This window comes from Parasteatoda tepidariorum, chromosome 7, assembly GCF_043381705.1.
Source record: "Parasteatoda tepidariorum isolate YZ-2023 chromosome 7, CAS_Ptep_4.0, whole genome shotgun sequence".
NCBI classification, from domain to species: Eukaryota; Metazoa; Arthropoda; class Arachnida; order Araneae; family Theridiidae; genus Parasteatoda; species Parasteatoda tepidariorum.
In genome coordinates this window covers 22,029,873-22,053,404 of record NC_092210.1, presented here as the reverse complement: position 1 = coordinate 22,053,404, position 23,532 = coordinate 22,029,873, and the positions used below count along the sequence as shown (strand labels likewise).

The window sequence follows — 23,532 nt, the reverse complement described above, 5'->3', positions numbered from 1 at the left end:
AGACGTAAATATAAAAGCAGTATCTTGTTCTAGTAAAGTAGCTAAAACCACTTAGAGGGCCACCTGCAAAAAACTGCAGTGTTCGATTTTCTTGGCCAAAACGTTGCGCAATATTGAAAAAAGTGAATTACATGGTTATAGATATAGTTTTCCTAAGATTCTTTTGTCACTTCACAGTGACACTGCCCTCATGGACTGTTCCCACTGCATGCGATTTACTAACCTCAAATCGCTCGCTGTCGAGAAAAAGAGAATATCTTGATGTCGGGAGATATTTCACATATCGGGTTTTCATTCTTCCACGACGGTGATTGGAGAAGCGTGAAGGAGCGTTATGGATGGTTCACAATGAATGTGAGAGAGCTGTGGTGGCACAGGGGATGTGGCGCAGGGGTGTGTGGATCACTCGCTTCCCAATGAGGTGAACTGGGAACGAATCCCAGCGATGACTAGCCAATACGAATTCCGCACCCGACTCGCTCCGACCACAGTGCTGATGTCGAACATCCTCCGTAGTAGGCAGATCATGGGCTAGAGTTCCCTTGTAATCAGGCTAACTGAGGGAGATTTTCTCCGTGTAAAGCAGGTGCGGGATAGTTCCATCATAAAGTCCTCCACGAAGACAAATTTCACCTAATACTTGATACACAGGTTCCTTTGTTTTCCAGGTGGGGTTCAAAATTGCAAGGCTACGAAGTTGAATAGTGATAGTGGTAAACTCAAATTTTGGGTTGGCTGATCAACGACGGTTATAAAGTAAAATAAAATGAATGTAAAAATATCGCGTTAGTGAATTGGGAGATGTAAATGAGAACCTGATTGGTAAAATATATTTTCCGCTGATGAACTTGTCAAACAGATTCCCTTTCGCATATGCGATTTTTTTCGCATGTCATGCAATTCACTACTCGTGCATGAGCAAATTAGCATTCACATGTGAATCGAAGGAAGTGAGAATGATCCTTAAGAGCCATTCACAATGCTTCGGAAAGCCTATACAGGTCATTCACACTGTTTGCGATTGCCTTCGACGTGCATGCGAATGTTCAGAAAGTACATAGAGGCTTCTCAAGAAAGCATAAATCGCATCTACATACGATCGCATAGGTGAATCGAATGCAGTTATAACACGCCCGTCGGGTCCATGCGCCTGTGTGTTTGTCTGATTTTCCCTCGCTGGGGGGAAATCCATCGCGGCAACGAGCTCTCGATTTCCCCGTATACCCGATTATGGGGCAGGGGCGGGGTATAAATAAATATAAATAAATGACACTTTCCTTAAAAGTGGCACTATTGAGAGAGAACGGTTGCTCGTGTCGATTCTAACGCACTGGCAACAAATTTTATCAGCTATGTTTATTTTGCGTTAGTAAGAATGTACCTTATAGTAGCATTGAGAGCTACTATTTAGCCTCTAAAGATATGTAGTAATAGAAACTGAAGCAACTTACCGGCAAAAAGAAGCGAAACCTGACAAAAACAAGGAAAGTGGGAAGCAGGTTAGAGGAAATTTTTAAAAAATTTATATTTAAGTTTAAAGATACTAAGTTAAAGAAACTTGTCTGTTTCTTTTTTATCAAAATGGATTCCAAGAAGCTTTTCTCATATGAAACATTTGTCAGAGCCGTTTCTGGAGCAGCCGTAAGCTATATTTTATTAGTAGTTTTGGTTTAAATATGTTCATCTGAAATATTAAATTGGATTTTTTATTTTTACTTTACAATTATTCCAATTTACAATATTTGATATTAGTAATGGCTCTGTTTTTGAAATATTAATTTTAAACCTTTTTTATTGTTGGAGATTTGTAAAATTACTACCTTAATTTGATCTATTGTATGATATTGTTTATTTCATCCATTTTTAAAAAAATTGTTGAAATTTAAATTGTAATAATTTAGTAATGATTTATAGTAATAATTTAATTGCATTTATGGCATATATAGGTAATACGTCTAATTTAATAGCATTTTTAGTGTAAATAGTAAGCATTTCTTATCAATGGTGATCATTGAAAAATTCATTTAGTATTATTTAACCTTTATTAATTTCTAGAGTGAATTTTAAATACACGCTCTTTTTTTCCGGTTCTAATTTAATTACCTATCCAGGAGAGGCTAAGGTCAAAATAGTAATAATAAGCGACACTTTTTTTCTCTCACATAATGAATGAAAAAAGAGATGAGTTTCTCCCTATTAAAAAAAAAGAAATCTTTTTATCTTCTTCCAAATTGATTAATATTTTTATGCATAAATAAAAGCATTGAAAAAATTTATGTGATGAAAATAATTATACTAAATTGTATTAAAGAATGCTTCACGACAAATGAAATGGTTGTTTCATCACTCGTGCAGAATTATTTAGATTCTAATGATGTGACACAAATCTGCTCCATTATAAAGTTTTGGCAACAGCAGGGCATGTTTGAAAACAAAAAAGAACGAGAACATTGAAAAGTTGAGGATAAAACTTGAAAGGTAAAACTTGTACCCACCTTTAGGCAAATTCATATTTGTTTTGCTTTTTTTAAAAATTCATTCTGAGCTGAACAATCAGGCCCTCTTTGTCCTTGTTCATCGAACAGATTCGTCAAGGTGTCAAAATTATCCATATTTTTAGCCAATAATTGATTAAAGAAAAAGATATGGTAGATTGAAACAGATCTGGGATGAATTTTACTTTTTGAATTAACTTTTTTTTTTTTATCTATTTTAATTTCTTGTATGATACTGCCTAAAAGCCCCAGTAAAACTTATCTTTAGCTCTATGCTCGCAATGTGAATTGAAAATGATGCAAAGTTTCTATATGAAGATATATAAAAATAAAAAATTTTAATTTCTTTAAAAAAATTTTTGAAAATTTGCAATTCATAAAAAATTTGTAAAGTTGATAACTATTTAAAATTATTTCAACGATTTTTAGAAAAATTATGCTGAGATGACAAGCTTTATTTAAAAGTATGATAATATTTTTAAACTATTTAAGCCATTTGTACATTCTAACAGATATTTCTTTATAGCAAAAAGATATTTGTTTTGACTTTAACATACCTTTATTATTGCTTTTTTATTTTCCACAAAAGAGCTGTGGAAATAACCTAGAATTGTTGTCTTAAAATTAATAACAATTAAAATATATATCTGGATTTCTATATCAAAAACTTGATGGGAAACTTAAAATTTTATGTGAAATTACTTTTACAAGGTATCAAAAATTGTTATCTTTCATTTTATTTAGAACAATAAAAATATTGGCATTTTAAAAGGTCAATAGCATGTGTATTCCTCAAGCAATATACATATAATTAATTAACTGCAAATGATTAATTTATTTGAAATAGCAGCTATCCAAAATATTTCTCAGTCAGTTTTTCTTTTGTTCCCATCAATTAGTCACACGAATTTGACATAGCTTTAAGTATTTTATGTCATATCCAAATCATAAATTTTTTTTTTACCTTAATCATTATTATCTTCTCTGTTTCATTTGAATATCTTTAGACTAAAAATATCTTTAGATAACATGACCTTTTAATATTTCTTATTGTTATGAGCATTGCATATTCATGTGTTATTGTCCATTGTACCCAACATATGCATCATGTTCTTTTATTCATTTAAAGCAAGTTGCTACAAATTTTACAGACAGATTTTATTTTTGTTGGCGCTTTTACCTGTCCACTTCTTTATGACTAAGGCAGATTCTCTTCAAATATGGCTATTTCTTTCTTTCTTTTTTTTTTCTTTTCTTTTTTGCAACTTTAAAAAATGGTTTGTAAAAGTTTTAATGGAAAATCAATAGGAAGATATTTTATTCTTTTAAAATTAGAGGGAAAAAAACTTTTTTCTAATGAAAAGTATTTGATGTACACTGAGAAATATAGTTTGGCAAAAGCTTTTTTCTATTATCATATCAGTAAATATATATAGCAGAGCTCATTCTAGGCAGAAAAAAGGGCAGGGTGCAAAAGTTTAAAAAAAAGGGCATTATTATTCTAAAAGGGCAATAATTTTTTTCAATGAGCTTTACACTTTCTATTAAAAAACATTGTCAATTTTTTTTTACTATGCTAAAAGTAGCAAAGCAATCATATTAATTACTAATTTTTATTAATAAATTAACATATTTATATATAGATTGAGTTAATGAGCTAATTACCTTAGTAATTTATTTGAAATGCATGCACATATTAATAAAATAATAAATTATGTTTTTAAGTGTCTGTAGTTATGATTTAATAATTAAAATGATTTTAATCACATTACTTCACTATCACAATCATAATTATTATTAAAATAATAATTATTAAAATAATAATTATTAAAATAATAATTATTAAAATAATAATTATGATTTAATGATAGTGAAGTAACTGCAAACTTTCAAAGACAAGTGCAACAAGGGGGTGTAATGGCTATTTTTCCTTTCCCATATAAATCTATGTATCGACAACAATAACAAACTAAATAAAAAAGAGTTGAAAATAACAAAAGTTTAAGAAATCCATTGTAGAGTTTGGGGAAAAAATAAAGAAGGGTTGAGCAAAGAAAGGGCAAATAGGGTATGGAGTCTATTACATCAGGGCACTTATTTACTTCAGGGGCAACAGGGTGGATTCTTTTGACTAAAAGGGCAGCAGGGTGCTGTGCCCTGTTTACCCTGCTTAAGAATGAGCTCTGTATTTTTCCTGATATAGAAAAGTTGTGATATCCAAGTTTGATAGTATATTAGCAGTTCTCTTTAATTAGGGATTTGCCTGAAATATATCTGCTTTCACCAATTGCATTTTATACCTGAATGCAGCACAAAATTTATTTATTGTAATATTTTTTTTCTTCTCTTTTCTTTAGGGAGGTGTTACTGCTATGACAGTGTTTTTTCCATTGGATACTATACGTTCAAGATTGCAAAGTATGTTAATTTCATGTATATCGCAAAGTATGTTAATTTCATGTATTTTCTTTAATTTAGTTTTAGAGACTTGTGTTTAGTGCATGTACTGTTTGTAGTTGCACATACTGTTTCCATATAGTACTTCTCTTTAAGTGTCTGGTTACTGGTAATATCTGGTAAGTTACTTGTTGGTTAAAGGAAATTTTGTCTATTTTAAGAATAAAATATATCCGAATAGATGAATTTTAGACAGAATTATTTATTTAAGTGAAGTTATCTGATGTTAATCTGAAACTATTAAGGCTTAATTACTAGATATATAGACTATAAGCTTATGTAATAAACAAACTCGTTGATTAACTAGATTTGAAAATGTAGTTTTATAGGTATATGTATGATGTATATTTGTCTTATTACTCAGTCTGTTTGAAATATTTCAGTTAATTCTTTAATGATTATCTGTTTTGATATATTGTATGACTTTTTACGTTTCTAGCTTTTCTGTTCGTTATTTTTTCAAGCTGAAACATTTTACGAAACATTTTGTTATTTCCAACTTAGTTTTTATATTTTACAAAATGAGCAAGTTTTTTTGCATTTTGCCAGTTTCTGATGATTTTAATCATAAATAAAGTCATCTCCTCAAGATAGCATTTGTGTATTCATTTATAAATATTACTGTTCGTCTTTTAGAAAGCACGCTGGATGTCAAATACTTTATTTTGAAAATAAAATGTCCTAATGCTAACTTAGCTTATTGCTAACAAAGGTTTACTGGAAGCTGTAAAGTTGTAAGATGCTTTAAGGAAGACATTTTAAAAATAAACTTTAAGCATTCTAATTATTATTTATACTATAATTCCCTCCTATAACAAAGACAAGGTGAAGTAAAAAGCTCTCGATTCCACAGAATCTTTTGCTATTTTATCGTATGCATTAATATTAAATGTTTTATATTTGGTCTTTTAGACAATTTTGTCCCTGTTATAATTTTGGACCAATGATAAAGTTATTTCTGTTTCAGAAATATGAAAATTATAATATTAAGCATACTATATTTTTGATTTTATTAAGTCTCTGTAAATATTCCTAGAGCAGAACACTAAATAAAAAATTAAGAAGAATTAGAATAATTAAAGTGAAAATTTTATATATTTACTTATATTTTTATATTTATATAATGCTTTCAATATAGTTCTATCAAAACTTCACAGGTGTTATGATTATTGGACTATCATTGTAGATTTTGGTAGTTTAACCAGTTTTAGATGCTTATCATGTAAAAAGCCTGTTTTCATTGTAAAAAGGAAAGAAAAAAAACTTATTTCGGAATTATTTTTTTTCCTCCAAGATTTATGAGAACAGATACAAGCATTATTGAAAAATAGTTCCATACATGTAAACAAATTTGTTTCGTTCTTTAAAATTTTATTCATAATAAATGTTGTCTCATTTTGAGAGATGAAATCTTTTAAAAATACTATTTTGTTTTAAGGAAAAAGGCTTATGATCTACAGTGTATTTCATGAAAAATTCGAAACTAAAAAGTTAACTGCAATTTTTTAATATTTACATGAAAAATATTATCACTATTTTTTAGTTTAAAAGTTTATTAGAATCCCTGAACTATTAAAGTGTGCTTAGTTTGTTTTAAACTTTTTTAAAAGAGACATTGCTTATTATGCATGTTTTTCATTTAAAAATAAATGGCATCTTTTTGAAACATTTAATCAAGACCTTTCTAATTTTTTACAATTACATTGCATTTTGTTAGATTGATGCAAAGAGAAGAAATATTGATACCATAGTATACCAGTGTACTTTATAGCATGCTGTGCAATAGCTTAGTGTACAATAAACACAGTGCACAATATACAATAATATTTCCTGATAAAAAAATTTAATTTAATTAAAATTCCAATTTTAAAAAGTCATTTTAACTGCATTTTACTATTTATTTTTATGTTTAATTTAATTTTTAGTTTCCTTTCAGTTGAAGATTCAAGGCAAGCTAAAAACACAATTGCAGCTCTCAAGGAATTAGTGCAAGAGGAAGGACTGTAAGCCGACCATAATTATTACTTTTTATATTGCTGTTTTATTTATTGTCATTTATGTTATTTTTTAAAAAAATGTACACTAAGGCTTGCTTAATTATTATATTCATTTTTATTTCTGTGAGGTTTTTGCTTTTATAATATTGTCTTTAAATATTTTAAAAGTTAGAATTTTTAAAAAAATCAGTGAAACTCTTTATTGTATGTAGGTTGTTTATCAATAAGTAAAGAATATTGAAGCTTGGTAAAAATATGTTTATACATATATTAAATACAGTGATATTTGAGAGCTAAATTTTCGGGAGATGATAAAAATGATGTGAAAATTTGAGTAATCATTTAAATTTTTATAATATGCACTTGAAATATTAAAGGATAATTTAAAATCAATAATGTAGGTAAATAGCAATAATATATCATGAACTGTTCTGTAATAATTTGTCTTAAAATTTAAAAGACAAGTTCTAATTGGATAAATTTATATAAAAACTTCTGCGTCAAGCAAAGTCTCTCTATTCAGTAACTTAAAGAGTAACTAGTTTCTGTACATGAAAGCAATTAGGCTCTATCTTGTTAGATTACAGGACTAGCAATTTTTAGGTTAAAGCAAAATGAATGCTACTTTAAAGATTTTTAAATTTTTTAGGTTTTAATTGTATTTCTAAACTTAGTCATGATTTTTCTTGAGAAAAATATAAATATTTTATTTTTTTATAAAGGAATTATGCATTTATGTCTCTGGCTGTTCTTTAAAAATGCTTTATCTTCTTGCAATGTATCAAACTATTAGTGAAAGTCTCAAATATTTTCTATTTTGTCTTTCTATTTTTTGGCTTATTACAATAAGTCTATATCCCTTTAGACTTATTAGAAAACATGCAAAAGATTATTCAAATTTTCTGAGGCTTGTTGAAATAAGCTTGATACCTGTCTGCACTAGAGATGGTAAAAGAAAATAATAATAATAAAATGCTCTTTGCATTGCAAAATTAAATAGTCCATTTCTAGATTAGCAATTGAATTGTTTATGTCACTATATATAATTTGTAATCTTAAAAATTTCAACAGTACTGAAATATGATCACTTCTAAAGATTTTAATACCAGAAGTCCTTAGATAAATTTTAGTTAAGTCTCTGCAGAGAATACATATCTAGTTACGGCAATAAGGTTTTATTTATTTCACCATTACATATAAGTGCATAAGATTTTGGAGTTGAGTGGAACTCTTATTTTGTAAAGTGGTTCGTTCATAATTTTATTACCAACTATGCAATTTGTATGAGTAATAACAACAAAGTTTGATACAAAAATGGCTTTATTGTTTTACTTGAAATGCTTGTTTTCCTTCATTGGTTTGTTGCAGTTTTATTATTTTTAATGCATGTTTGCATTAGTGCTATCTCATTTGATTAAGAAAAAAGGAAAAGAAAATGTTACTGACCACACCAGAAATTATTTTCTTATTGTTTTTCTGTATGAGTTAGTTGTGGTTTTTTTTTAATATTGAACTTGTGAGTACTATTAGTTAATAAGCAGTATTTTTTTAATAATAACTATTGTTATTATTTTTATGTGTAACAAACTTTTGAGACAAACTGTAATATTTTTCGGCGTCATGATTGGAATTTTACATTACTGCTAAACTAGCATTGTGTTATGATATATTTGCTTTCTAAATGTACATTTATGTCGTTTTTTTCTTTGTGTAAATAACAACAATTGTTACCCATAGTTGATTTTAGAATCAGTATAACCAAAATTGGTTTGCAAAAAACATTTGTTTCTTTCTATTTCAATTCTTTTTTTAAAAAAACCTGTACTTTACTTAGTCTATTGTAGTGAACCTTCATTAATTTGAGTTCATTGCATTTTGCTTGAAATAAATCTGCTTACTGAGAAATGATTGATATACTGCTTTCATGAGCCTAATAATTAGTGGGCCTATTGCAATGAGCATAAAACTGTCCTTCTGATTGGAAAATACTAGAAACTTTTTCAAATAGGCAGCGATATATGTGGGCATAAAGTCTATGCGACTTCCCATGACAACAACCCTTTTATTTTAATGATATGAAGAGTCCTATTCCATAAAGGTAATATTATTTCTTACCACCTATCATAATGTCCGAATTTTTCATTCATTCTTATGTTATGTCCAAAATTAGTTTTTTTCTTTCTTTTTATTCATAACTTGAAATAATGAGAGCAAAAAGTAGTCTTGATTAGTAAAACAACTTCAGCTTTTTTTTTTATTGCTAAAAGCTAAGTCTAGTTTTTTTAAATCAAAATTAAGTCTTTGTAATTATCTGTAACATTTTATTATTATACTAACTTTCAAAAACATTGATAGACACTTAATTAGTTTGTATGTTATAGTTTAAACTAGATGAAATTTTGAAATTTATTTTAGGTATAGTTTGTATCGTGGTCTACAGCCTGTTTTAATCAGCCTCTGCTGCTCAAATTTTGTCTATTTTTACACATTTCATGGGCTTCGGAAACTGGTCGTAACTAAAAGCACAGGGTACAATGCTCTGAGAGATTTAGCTGTTGGTTCAGTAGCTGGTATGTTAATTGTGTTTATTTTTTATCTGTAATTAATCCCATTCATATTATATTTTTCTGTTATCAACACTATTTAAAGAAATTTAATTCTTATTTCTTTGTTGTTTACAATCAATTCTCTCCTAGTAATTCTTCTTTACCCTTGATAACATAGGCAACATGTGGTTACTATCTATGTGTAACACAATATTATTAAGTTTTAATATTTTAAACTTCCAAGCGTTATAACTCTTGGAAAAAGTTTTTCTCTGAATTTTCTCTGCTACATGCTATTTTCACAGAGAAAAACACTGAAGTAATATAAGTTTTTTCTTGTAAGAAAACTTCCAGCTTAAATTTTTAAAAAAATTAGAGCAAATACTCAAAAGATTAAGTTATATTGGTTCCTAAGATAAACTTACGAAAACTCAAATGATGAAATTTTCTCATGCATAGTGAATTCGTTTGCAAGAAAAATTAGTAATTTTTTATGTAAACATTTTTTTTTGTTATTCTTATTCATCTTTTGAATTTAAAATTTATAAAAAAAGTTCTTCTTTTTAATATGTAAAATTTGAACCTAAATTTAAACTTTTAAAAGCTTGAACTAAACAATTATTTGAAGGCTCTACTTTCTACTTATTAAGTGTAATTTAAGTTTAAATAAAGTGGGAATTTAATCGACTTAATATTAAAAAGTCCTCCCTAGAAAGATCAGGTATCCCTTTATAAACGACAGACTAAATTTTTTTTTACTGACATTAAGTAAAAAAATCAACAATGGAAGCGAGGCAAAATAGAAATGAAAAGTTACATTATTGATTATTTATCCCATTTTGTATTCTAATCATTGTACATTTGAGGAAGATAAAGTCAAATGTGCAATTAAAAAGCTGCAAGTTGGTATACTGGACTATACAGCAAGTTTAGTTTCGATTCTTGTAGTTTACATTCTCAAAACTGTTGAAAAAGTGAGTGAGTTTAATGTTGGAGCAGCCATTGAAATAGTAAGAGTTACACAGGAAAGACAAAATTGAAAGAAAAATAGATAAATAGTTATAGTTCTGGGAAAACCCAAATTAATAAAATATGAAGGAATATGTTGATGAAACGAAGGAATATGTTGTGAAGAAAATGAAAACTTTAAGTTTTGGAAACGATATATAGACAGGGTGCATAGCATTTTTAAAAAGTGCTTAAAGGTGCTTATTTTCGATTTTCGTTTTTTAAAAGCCCTTAAAGGTGCTTTTTTCATTGGGTGTTTTTTAAAAGTACTTAATGTTATCTTTTTCAAAATGAGATTTTTCCTTTACTATGTTGATTTTCGCTTCGAATTATGCAAAAAGACACAGTTCACATTGTTCTATTCAACGTTTTTACAATTAATTCAGCCCCAATCTATTTCAGCGTATTGTCAGTTCGTAGCGTATGAAATTAACATGTTTCAAAATTTCATGATTTTTGACAACTGTCAAAAACAATGCCAAAAGTTTTTTTTTCCAGACATGACGGTTAAAACAAGATAAAACCGTTAATGGTCAAAAACTTTCTAACCCTGCCTAGTTATGATTTTTTTTAAAAATATTTTTTGAGTGCTTGAAAAGTGCTTAAAAGGTGTTTTTTTTTGTTGAATAATTTGGCTTCGCACCCTGATAGATAATATGAATTCAATTCCTACTGCTATAATATGCATTCTTTGAAAAATAACAAAAACAATTGATTTAAAAGATTTTCTACTAATACAAGATGTCATTAGTTTCATATTCTTATGTTGAAAATTTTTCAAGAGGCTATTTCGCCAATGCCTTTTTTTGTGGAAGAGATGATAGTTGTTCTTAGAAAGGTTTACTGTATATATGACGCAATAAAGGTTTTTACAAAGTATTTTTCTTTCAGCGTTAATAAGTTAGACTAAAGTAGACCTTTCTAAAGCTTCTAACAGATCTTAAAAACATGACCATCTGACCTTTTATATATCTATTTATTTATGTTCATTGATGGATGCAACATTGTTAGTTCTATATCATTAAAATGGTAAAGACGAAGGATTTATAGAATGCAATATTTCATGAACCATATTAATTTTACAATCTCTAAGGCAAACTAAAAATGTCGAATTTTATTTTATTTCTGATGCTTCAATAATTAATATTGCTTTTAAATTTTAACAGAAGTAATAAATACTTTTGTTTGTATTTTTGAAAATTAAACTATTTGCATTTTAAAATTATATCAATATTTTAAGGCATTCATATTGATCTTCTCAGAATATATCTTGCCACATTAAGTAGGTAAATTTAATCATATGTTAAATCAAATAATCAAATTCTACAAAACAAAAGGCCTCACATTTCAAATTTTGTCTCAATAAGGTCTACTGTATTACCTTTGCTGCCACAAGGAAAAATATCTGTTGAAACTACAATTAAAACAGATAGGCTAACACTGATTGCATTTTACTTCACTTGCTATTATTTAGAATATTCAGTGGTAGACTTTTTGCTTTTTATTCTCATGTTCCTAATAAAATTAAAATTTTTTTTTTATTTTATTTGAGAAAAGTTAACTCATGATTATTTACTGTTTCCTTTGCCTTTGTTAAAAAAAAATTGCAATTCCAAATATTCTATAGTTTATTTTCTTTCTTTAGGAGTTATAAATGTGTTGCTGACTACTCCATTATGGGTGGCTAATTCAAGACTTAAAATGCAAGGAGCAAAGCTATCTTCAAAAGATAAGAAGATGATTGGGGAAAATGTAACATATAAAGGACTTATTGGTAAAAAATTTATGAGTTCACTGATGAAGTTGCAATATTGTTTTGTTTTTTCTTAACGATTCTTTTTGTATTATTATATAATATTGTGGATAACAGGGTTATCAATTGCTTTTATGAGATAATAGTTTATAAATTTGTATAGACTTTCTATAAACTAGATAAAATATATATGTTGTAAGGTTGAGTCCATTTGCTCTGAGGTTAGGTAGATATGTAAGGAATGTGAGATTTAAGCAACATTAAAGAAATTTTGAATAGTTTTTGTCCTGCTTTACCCATAACGCTAAACTTTTCTTCCTTTAGGAAGGAGACTGTGGTTGGTACCTATGTGCTGAGAAGCTCAAATAGAGTTAGAGGAAACCATAAAATTTTGTAAAATTCTCTCTATTATTTGGTTTTGTTACTTCTAATCTCAACGGCAATGTTACTATTAATAAAGTTCCAACTTTCATGTAAAATTTAAAAAAATAAAAAGAAATTAATTTTAAATTGCAAAAAAATAATAATAATAATAATAATTTTATTAGTGTTGAAATCAGCATTGCTTGAAGGTATTACAATTCATTTTTAATTATACTTTTAGATGCTTTGAATAAAATTGCTACTAAAGAAGGAGTGTCTTCATTATGGAGTAGTGTTGGACCTTCCTTAATCTTAGTTTCTAATCCTGCTATCCAGTTTGCCTGCTATGAAACACTTAAAACTGAAGTTTCTAAGCATATTGGCAAAGATGTAAGTATATTGAAAATTTCAATATTTATGACATCATATTCGCATATTTTGAACGCAGTGGTCGAAAGTGGCATGCTACAACTAGCAAAACTACTATAGTAGCTACTTTTTTGTAGTGTAGTGTGCTATTTTTTTTTTTAAAGTAGTGTTGTGAGTAGGGCATAACAAAACACTGTAGCTTGTAGTGATTCCTGGCGACTACTTTTAACGTCAGTTAAATGAAGAAATGAGGTTAAAGCACAACTAATTTTTTTAATCTGATAAAAATCTACGGGGATCTGTTAATGGACGCAATGAGAATGTTCCAAGCATTAATAAGAATTGTGTATTACTAACATTCAAACTAGCCATTATGAATACTAGCCAATTTATCGCTTTGGCTACACCTTCTAAAGCAAATAATGTACATTCAGAACACATTGATTTTATTTCAATGGAAGGGAATTTTTTGATTTTATTTTATTTCAGTTTCTTCATAATTTTTGGTGTGCATTATTTCTTAAAGCAAATTAATAACAAAATTGCCTGTATTTAGTAATCTTGTAACATTTTTAAATTAAATGTCCCTTTTCAGTAAGCCATAAAAAGTTGAAGGTAAAAGAAACAAATTCATAAAAAGGATTAAGAATTTTAAAATGGCTCATTAGACATGAATACATATTTTTTAATTTCTTTTCAAACTGTTTTGAAAAGGAGTGCAAATTAAATTCCCCTGCAAAGTTCGTCTTCTAAAAGTAGTAACTACATTTCAGAAGTTGTTTGGAGTCACTACATGTAAAAAAAAGCAGTTGTAGTTAACTACAAAAATGTGGTTTTTCCTGACACTGTTTAAATGCATATAACTTAGTTAATAAAAGCTAGCTGTTTAAATATTTTTTGTTAAACCAACTTTCGATGTTATTTACTCTTACTGCATTTTTAAATGTTAAGTTTGCAGCAACCAGTTTTTTTTTAAATGAAACTTACTAAAATTTGAAATTTATGTAAATGGCATTCTGAGTAAATTTAATTAAAATCATCAAATCTGCTCAACCTTTTTTTGACTAAAGATATATGCAAATGTTACCTCTGAAATGATGGGGGATTATCCAAAACTACTGTTTATCTTTTTTTTTTTTTTTTTGCAATTTTTTCTCAATTTTCAGCTTTTCTTCCTTTTGTTGATTGTTAAACTAACATTTTTTAGCAATTGTCTATTAAGGAATGATTTATCTGTTCAATGTTCAACTCTTTCGAGGATAAGTAGCCTGTCAATTTAGAATCGTATATTTCCAGTAATTTGAAAGTTTAACCTTTTACTTACTTGTTTATTCTGAGAGAAGCAAAATTCCAGGTATTTCAAATTGTTTTTTTTTTTTTAATTTCAATGTGTTAAGAATAAAAAAATTAGGAAACATTCTATGAGAAAAAGAACTCTAACTTATCATGAACATTTTCTTAATGAAAAAAAAAACTTGAAAAAGAACAATTTATTTCAACATTGATTTTTTTCTTAACTTTAACTTGCATTTATCCATATAATGAACAAGCTAGTTTCAATTTTCATATCTTGGAATTATTATATTTTCATGTTTGATATTCTTTTATTAACAGTACCAAAATAAAAGTAATAAATGGTAACAGTGATATTTTTTAAAATCGTAATATGAAATTATAAAAATATTTTCATGAAATTATAAAAACATTTACACTTTTTTTGCACCTGACTTTTTAGTTATGTTAACATTTTGTTTAATTTTGAAACTTTGAAATTGCATTTACTCCTTAATCTTTTATTTATGATTAGTATTGAATTTAGAACTATTTTTCTATTTAAATACATTAATATTATCAAAATACTTTGTAACAGAAGTAAATTGCATATGAAATGAAAATTTCTTTAGTGTATGATTTTGCGTTTAATATATTTCAAAATAAAGACATTGTCTTTTTATACATTATTTGTTTAATGCATATTGATAAAAGTTGAATTTTTTTTCTCTAAGTTATGAAAAATATTTTTGATGATTTTTCCTCAGTGTATTTTTAGATATTTTATTGTTTATGCTTACATATTAAAAAGAATTAAATATTTTTACATTTTTGTAAAATATGTTTTAGTGTTAATAAATATTTATTTTATTTTTCTATCTTAGAAGCTTAATGCTGTCACATTATTTCTGATTGGAGCTGTTGCCAAAAGTATATCTACAATTTTGACTTACCCTCTTCAGGTTGTTCAAACTAAATTGAGAGTAAGTGAACTGTATATAATACTTAAAATAGTTTTTTCTTCTTTTTTTTAAAAAAAAAAAATTGAGCTTTGTTTTACATGCTTACATAAAATGAAAAGTTTGGGGGAACATAAAAAGTCACATTTTTAAATGGGTGTGTTAACCATTTTTTTAGCATTTATGACAAGTAAGAAAAAAATTGTGTTAAAAACTAAATGTTTTCTGTATTCTACATTGTAAGTGTTTTTAGTGTTCTAATGCTTAGCTTATTAAGTTTGAAATAAGAGCTTTCGAAAAAATTCTTTTTATATTTTTCCTGAAGAAAAAATTTTTTTTTGTAATTTTATTTTTACTTTCGTAGACTTAATCATAGTGTGTGTTCAGTTGTTTGAGCAAGTAAGGATTTTCTTTAAGTCACTAGTTTTTCACATTTCTTTTTGAAATAGCTTTATTTTATCTAGATTTGTCACATTAGTTATTAATTGGGAACCTGGAAAAATTGACAAAAATACAGCAGACATTATATCTCTTTCTTAATTTTTTATTTATTGTCCTAATACATATGTGGAGGGGATGTCTTTTTTTTCCCCCTTTAACAATATACATGACAAATAATGTATATTTCAAGTCATCAATGCTGTATTTTTAGCAAGAATTTTTTTTTCTTTCTTCGGTCCTGTTTTGCTAAATAATATCTTATAATCATTTTTAACTACATTGATGCTGATGAAAAATCAATAACTAGTGAGGCACCACGACTCTCTAATGAAAAGGTTCTTTTTAGTTAGATTTTCCTCATCTGTATAAAAATAATAAACTATCTGAAACTAAATAAACAAAATAAATTTATAATTACTAAGTGAGTCTTATAAAAAGTTTTGAAGTATTCAATGAAAGGCACAAATATTTTTAACCATTTGTTTTTCTTACTCCTAATTAACCAGACTTTAATGAAAATAACGAACTGGCTTACTTGCATTTCAAAAAATAATAATAAGCATTATTTTTTGCAATGTGCACGAGGATATTTTAAACCATCTATTTAGGATGCGCGCTCATATGAACTTATGAAGGTAAAGTTAAGTGATGTTTGAAATAATCTTTCAAAATAAAGTTTTTTTATGAGCAAGAAAAAATTTCAAGATTCTTTTTAAACCCTGAAGTGCTGCAAAATTGGTCCGCAATAAATCAAAACATTTTTAAAATTGTAGCAAAATAATCTATATATCTTGTTATTGATTTATAAAATGTACACCAACTTGAATGAGGTTTACACATAGTTTTTAATCATTTATTTGATTGTAGTAAATACAATGATGCTTTAAAATGTCCCTTTTTCATAGTCAAATTTTAAAATAAAAATCTCTCAGTTTTAAACAATAAACGTTTTTATTCATTTTTTGTAGTTTAAAAATTCTTAAATAAATTTAATTTATTTAAAAGCATCAATTTTTAATATATATGCCTATAATAAATTAGGCATTTCCAGAAAAAGTTATAGATCTGCATTTGTTAAAATCTTTGATTTATGTTTCTGAATTACATTTATTGTAGAATTCTCTATCTTTTATTTTTTCAATATACTTATATAATAAATTATATTTTGTGTGGAAAACAAAAAAAAAGAGTTTGTGAGCTTTTTATTCTGATCAAAGTTTAAAAAATACCTGTTTATAAGGACAGACACAGCTGAAAATATGCATAGCATTTGCTTCTGTTTTCACACTTCTTTTATAAATATTGTTCCTTTTTGAAGAATCCAAATAAATTTGTTATGTGGTATTATCCTTTCGCCTAAATCACTTGGTACATTTTTTAAAAAGATTTTTAAAGTGCATCATTGTTTTTACACGTTGTAACGAATACTGTAAATATATACTAGTAATAGTAAATTTACATTGTTAGAATTTAAAGTTTACTTTATCAGTCAGAGTTCTGAATGTGAAGACATCACTTGAAAAGTTACGTAAATAATGTACCTAACTATCCAGACCTTGAGGTCTGGAACTTTGTCCCATAATCAATATGCTTAGTGTTTTAATAAGTAATAAGTTCCTTGTTTATTTTGAGTTGAACATTGGAAAAAAAAAACGTTTTTTTTTTTTTTGTTGTTGCTTTGTCTAGAATAAAGCTCTCACTGACATATACATTACATTAATACATTAGATACAGATTAGATTAAATACATTAGAAAACCAATTTTTCAGAATCTTTTGAATTGAAGGTGTTCTGGATCACTAAAGGTTAGCAATTAATCGTTTACAATTATTTTCTTATGCTAAATTGTCATAGGTTGCAAAATTACAAAAAAAAAATTGTATTTTATAAAAATTAGAGAAGAAATAATGATGGATGCAATTTTTAGACTTCATAAAAAGTCTTATAAGCAAAAGTTTTTTAGATTTAATTATTTTCTTTAAAAAAAAGCTAATTCTTTTGCTGATTCACTGAATCTTAATTTTAAATCTATTTCAGCATGGGTCAGAAACAATGAGAAAGCTGACAACATTACGGATTCTCAGCTATATAATAAAGTAAGTTACATTTCTTTGTGTTGATTTAGTAATTGCTATAAATCCCAGTCAAATCCCACATTATGATATAAGTGTTTTTTGATTCAAATAAATATACTGTAATAAATCCTGTAAAACTAATATTTGCAATTACTTCGTAAAAAGATCTTACTTTTAATTTCTAATTTGAGCTAAATAATTTTAACTGATTTATCTGAATTTGACTTTTTAATTATTTATATCCATTGTAAGTAAATTGCTATCTAATGACAACAGTATTTGTGCAGTTTTTTCAAATATTCAGAGAATTGATTTTGATACTTTTGAGGATTGAGTATTTTCTTACAAACTTTCAGATGCTTAAAATTATTTTATTTTTGATGTCTTACAAAGGAATTTATGAGTGACATTTTAATGCATTTGGAAAATTAACTCAAGTTTTTCCAATGACAATAGGAAATAAATACTATCTGAGTGTTTTTTATTTCATATTTGCAAATAAATTTAAAATGAGATGTTTCCCTGAAAAATATCACTTAGGACCTTCTTCCACTAAGATCTTCCATTATCTGCTATATTATAAAAATGGTTTTTCTTAAAAAAATAAATTCTTATTTCAGTATGAACCCACGTAAAAGTTATAAAAAGGAAACATGTGTCATTGATACCAGTTTAACATCTACTAAATCCTTGTCTTTACTTATTTATTCTTTCTAAGTCTTCTTATTAGTAATTTAGTCTAAAAGTTTGATTAAACCTCATTTATTTCAGTGAAATGTTATATATAATAAGTTATATAACGATTTCACCTTTCAGATACATTAACATTTTCTTTCTGGCCTGAAACAAACATAAATTAACACATACAAATGATCACAAATACCTTGCATTGAAAAACAAGCATAGCTCGATCTCCATATTGTATAATCTGAAACGAATGAGACTAGATTAAGGATTGTGTAACCATAGTTAGAACCAAAACAATCTGAAAAATGTCTTTTTTTAACAAAATTGCTGCCATTTGAAAAAAAGATTTGCAATTTTTTTTTACATTTAAACATATATAAAAAATTGATTAAGATTAAAATCAATCGAATAGTTTTTCTGTTACCCAAACTCACTACAAAAAAAAACATGATTTTTGAGAAATCTTGTTTATAATATTTCTCTTTTGTATTTTGGGAACTTACCATCAATCGGTGATGCCTGAGCTATGCTGCTCGCCTTTCTTAAACTGTTATGTTTTGTTGAACTGTTATGTCTTCCTTTCCTGCAGCAGATCTGTTGAAAGTCACCATAACTAAATAAACAGCAATTTGAACCACATCTTTACTGGACTAGATGTGTTTTGGATAACAATTCCAAAAAAGTAAATTTAGAGATTTGTTATTATTGTGATTGTTCGCACTAACAGAATCTTTACAGTAAATTTCCATTTGACAGGTTTTCTTATATAGGCCTGATAGCCTAATGACTTTGCAGAATGGCTTGACCATGTATTGCATTTTTCAACTATATCAAATAGTTTCCAGGCAAAATGGTTTCTCCCACATTACTCCAAAGGTTTCAAAATATGCATTCTAATACTCATCTGTCCATATCTTTGAAAAAGGTACTTATCACTTCAAAGGAGGAGGTCAGGAAAGCCAATGTTTGTTTTTTCAATTCGCTAATTTCATTTAAATGGACAACAGAAAGTGATCACTCAGAGTGTATCCAGGGTTGGCTTTTTGCCGGCAGAAACTGGTTGTAACCGATAAAAACTGGCAGAAACTGGAAAAACTTCTATATTAGTTCTGGTAATTGCTTAATGACTTTTGTTTAAGTAAGCTGAAAAATGTAACTGTAACAAACTTTATAATTCATTCTTTGTAAATATATATTATTTGTTTATTAAATATAAAGAGTGCAGTGCAGTATATCAAATATTTATATTAAATAAAGAATAAAGTAATGTAATAATAAATATAAATACTAAATTTTAGTTTATTATATTAAACTCTGAAATTCAGAATTATTATCATTTAACTCTTAATGTAACTGAATAGAGCTACTTTCAAATAGTTTTTTTTCTTTTCAAGACATAATTTGCATGGCAACAATCCAATTATTATAACAGTAACAGTTTTAATCTTTGCTGTATGTAAGAGGTAATATAATTGGCTAGATTCACTGATTCATAAATGTAAACAGCAATTTCACTGATCACTTTGTTTAACATTTAAATGTTTTTTCTATGAATTATCCATTGTATGTCAATATCAGTACTTAACTTTTATGACATTTTCTGAGTTTCTGCCATGCAAGTTTTAACCAGTTTCTACCAGTGGTTTTAAACACCTCGACAGAAACTTGCCAACCTTGAGTGTATCTAAAGGATAATTTTCTGGAAAGCAAAGATATGCATTTTAATGAACTTAAAAAAGATGAAAATTCGGGGTTTATTGCTCCTAAATTTTAAATATTAGCATTTTAGCCATTACTTTTTACCCAATCCCTTTTTATAATAAATAGATTAAAACAATACAGTTACATATTAGGATATGTTCGTAAAATAGTAACTCATCCTTACGTGATACCTAAAAATTGTTGTGCTGATAAATTGCAAAACGCTCATTTACTTTTAAAAAAAGAAATGTTGACAAATGTATAGATGTATCTTAAAGTTGTTTACAAGTATGTTTTTTAATATTACACTGTTTTTTGAGCAAAATGAGTTAATGTTCTTTGCTTACAGTTGACCATACTCAAATTCTTGTATTTTAAAAAAGCAGCACTCTTTTTAATGAACTGCATTATGAATTGTAATTTTTATTTTATTTTTATGTTCTATATATATATTTTGCAGAACAAATGGTGTTCGTGGACTATATAAAGGACTGGAAGCCAAACTGCTTCAAACTGTTCTAACTACAGCTTTGATGTTTTTATGCTATGAGAAAATAGTCATTTTTATTTTCTACATAATGAAAGCACCCAAGCATCGTTCAGAGTAATGGCTGTGTCAGAGTTATTCGAACAAAAAAAAAGCATTATTGCTCTTATATAGACATATTTATACACTTTTTTATAGCATGATGTTTGATACATTGTAGAAATCTTCCTGTATGTATCAAAGTAGTGACTTTTTCCATTAGTGATTTTGCAATACCTACTTGTTGAAAAATGTAATTTCTATTTATTATGTTATTCATTATTTCCTTATTATTTATTTTAATTAAGTTTTACAGTAAATATGAAAAATGTACATACCCTTTCATCATTTGCTTTATATGAGTTTAGTCTCTTTAATGCAATTATATTTGAATTGTTGCCTGCAAACAGATCATTATAAATCATTTGTAATGCTAATAATCCCATGGGACCCCAAAGCCAGGATACAGGAACTCTTAGATCAGTGATACCCAAAGCGACAATCATAATCTTATAATTCGCCGCAAAGGTTATAGTAGGTCGCATTAATGTTTTAGTTGACATTTACAATTTCTAGCTCAGTGGAAGAAACAAGGTAAATTGGTAGGATTTAAAAACAGTATCATAGGCTCAGTTTTGTAATTGTTATAAGCGTGTTCAACTATAATTCTGTTATGAACTGAATATAGTTATTTAGTTATAAACTTGTCTATTTTTGAATTACACCTTTTTATTGTTTTAAGTTCATACCTATGTTCCAGATTTTTATTCTCATTACTCTAAAACCAACTTGATCAATTTTTTATAAATAAGTCCTGTTGGTTATTTTTTTTGTATTTCTGATTGAAAACAGATTCTTTGGTGAGCCTTTATCTCAGCATTTAATTTTTACTTGTTTAGGTTGTAAATTTTTTTTTTACTGTAAGATCGGAAGATGGAATGCTTTGTTTTCTTCTTGAAAGGACACTGTAACACTGGAGAAACCCTTCACTTCCAATTTTATTTCACTTATATAAAGGATTTAAAGAATAGAAAATGTGGGTTCTTTTAAACCTAGAGTTGATCATAAAAATTCAAAGAAGTTGTGGGGAAAAATTCAAACTGCAAACAAATTAGGGCAGGAATACAGGGGTGATTGTGCTCCGGAAAAAAATCCAAATTACTGGATTTTTCGCTAACCACAATCCGAAAGTCCAGAAGTTTCAAGAAGTCATTGATCACATTTAAATATAAAAATTCTTGTATATTTTATTTTAAAATATTAGAACTAGAATTTATACTTGGCATCTCTTTCATTTGTAAATATTTTTTCTGGTAGAGTAATAAATGTGATAAGAGATAAAAGTAAACTTACACATAATTATTCATTTAAATTATGCTGCATATAATTCATTTAGAATATCATGTTTTGAAAACTTCAATGATTTAAATTTATAAATATTTTGAATGATTTTTACTCAAGAAATTTTAAGGATTTTTGAGTTGGACCTACAATTACCCCTGGGATTATGCTATGGAGAAAATTTCCAATAATTTGTTTGCAGGTAGATAGTTACTTTATTTACATCACACTAGAGCTACACAATGGGCTATTGGGAGCAATCTTGGAAATATCCCTGAAGATGATACAGAGACATGCCATCACAATTTTGTTCCTTTGCAGAGGAGATTGCTCCTCCGCTTTTGTAGCCCGACAACCTGCGGATAAAGTCCAGCACTTTTTGGTGGAACAGTTCAACGAGGACCGATACCTCGCACCCTCGGTCCCTACACAGGCTGATCAAACAGGTCACCCCGTACCCTTTTACTGACTGCAGCCAGTGATGCTTTACTTTGGTGTTCTACTGGGAACCGTATTTACGATCAGTCCACTGCGGGACATAATTTCTTTGCTTTTTTATTTTGTAAACATGTGAAACTTCATGAACTACTCTAGGTTTACCTGTACTCACTTTTAAGTAAACTTTAAATACCAATGGAGATGAAAAAGAATTTGCAATGAAAAGTTTGTCCCACAGTCAAGAATCAGCAAAATCTTATTAAAAATAAGTAACAGTATTACTTTTAACTAAAACAAGTGCCATTTTCAAAATTTATTACAGAAAGTAAAAAAGTGCACGACCTTTCTCACAAATGGGCTGCAAAAAAAAAGTTATATTTACTTTAAGAAGACGTGAGGCAACAAATTAAGTCTTATGTCGATTATTGACTCAACTATTCCTTTGATAACAATATATGGTTTTTCTTAAAAATATAAAGTACAGTATTGTTTTAACTACAAATCATTTGTATAATATATAAGGAGTAAAAATTATTTAAAGTTTTACATACTTTGTCGTCTTTAAAAAAATCTATTTATGATTGTATATAAATTTTACTAAACTTTTAACTTAAGACTACATGTTTTATTGGATATGTTTAGGTTCAAAAACAAAATGTCAATAGACTGAAGAATTGATTTGAGTTAATTTTCTCATTCAACTTGAATAGTTTTTGAAATTAATTTTTGACTAAAAAGTGAGACTGGATATTAACTGTTCAAGATTTGTATATAGACCCTGAGTGACTGATTTTACACCTTTCTTTAAAAATACTTTTTTAAAAGAGAGTGAGAAATTTCAGTTTTATTACTTGTAGTAATAAAAACCATTACAGTTTAAATATAATGAAGAAGAGAAAAATTGTGTGTGTTCTGTGACCTTATTTTAACCTGAAAATTATTAAAAATCTTTTGACTGCAGAAAATCTTCATTTTGTCCAAAATATTTATGATTACATTGTAAACCTGATGATTAAACATTTCATGCTTCTGTAATGGTAAATGAAATAAGGAGATAAAATTTTGCATTCTTACTTACATGCTTATTCTCTTTGTGTTAAACTG

At 27.5% G+C, this 23,532-nt stretch overlaps 1 protein-coding gene across 2 annotated transcripts; it reads left to right on the top strand.

The window, feature by feature from the left end:
* The first annotated feature begins 1,458 nt into the window (after positions 1-1,458).
* On the top strand, positions 1,459-23,501 carry LOC107451911 (Peroxisomal Membrane Protein 34). 2 transcript variants are annotated; one of them, XM_016068149.4, is made up of 9 exons: positions 1,459-1,641; positions 4,853-4,913; positions 6,889-6,955; positions 9,365-9,519; positions 12,149-12,277; positions 12,861-13,009; positions 15,145-15,243; positions 17,698-17,756; positions 20,584-23,501. In XM_016068149.4, exons 1-9 carry the CDS (start codon positions 1,582-1,584, stop codon positions 20,729-20,731), a joined length of 927 nt encoding a protein of 308 aa, XP_015923635.1. In that variant the 5' UTR covers positions 1,459-1,581; the 3' UTR covers positions 20,732-23,501. The 2 variants fall into 2 exon arrangements, with proteins under 2 accessions (XP_015923635.1, XP_015923634.1); XM_016068148.4 differs by having other exon boundaries at positions 4,853-4,940; positions 20,584-20,992.
* The last annotated feature ends 31 nt before the right edge of the window (positions 23,502-23,532 follow it).

What these genes read in the sequence shown, in the direction of transcription:
- LOC107451911 (XM_016068148.4), top strand. Translation starts at nt 1,582, where the DNA reads ATGGATTCCAAGAAGCTTTTCTCATATGAAACATTTGTCAGAGCCGTT. An exon ending in CTAAGCATATTGGCAAAGAT is followed by an intron (nt 13,010 to 15,144) that starts GTAAGTATATTG and finishes TTTCTATCTTAG; the next exon opens with AAGCTTAATGCTGTCACATT. An exon ending in ATTCTCAGCTATATAATAAA is followed by an intron (nt 17,757 to 20,583) that starts GTAAGTTACATT and finishes TATATTTTGCAG; the next exon opens with AACAAATGGTGTTCGTGGAC.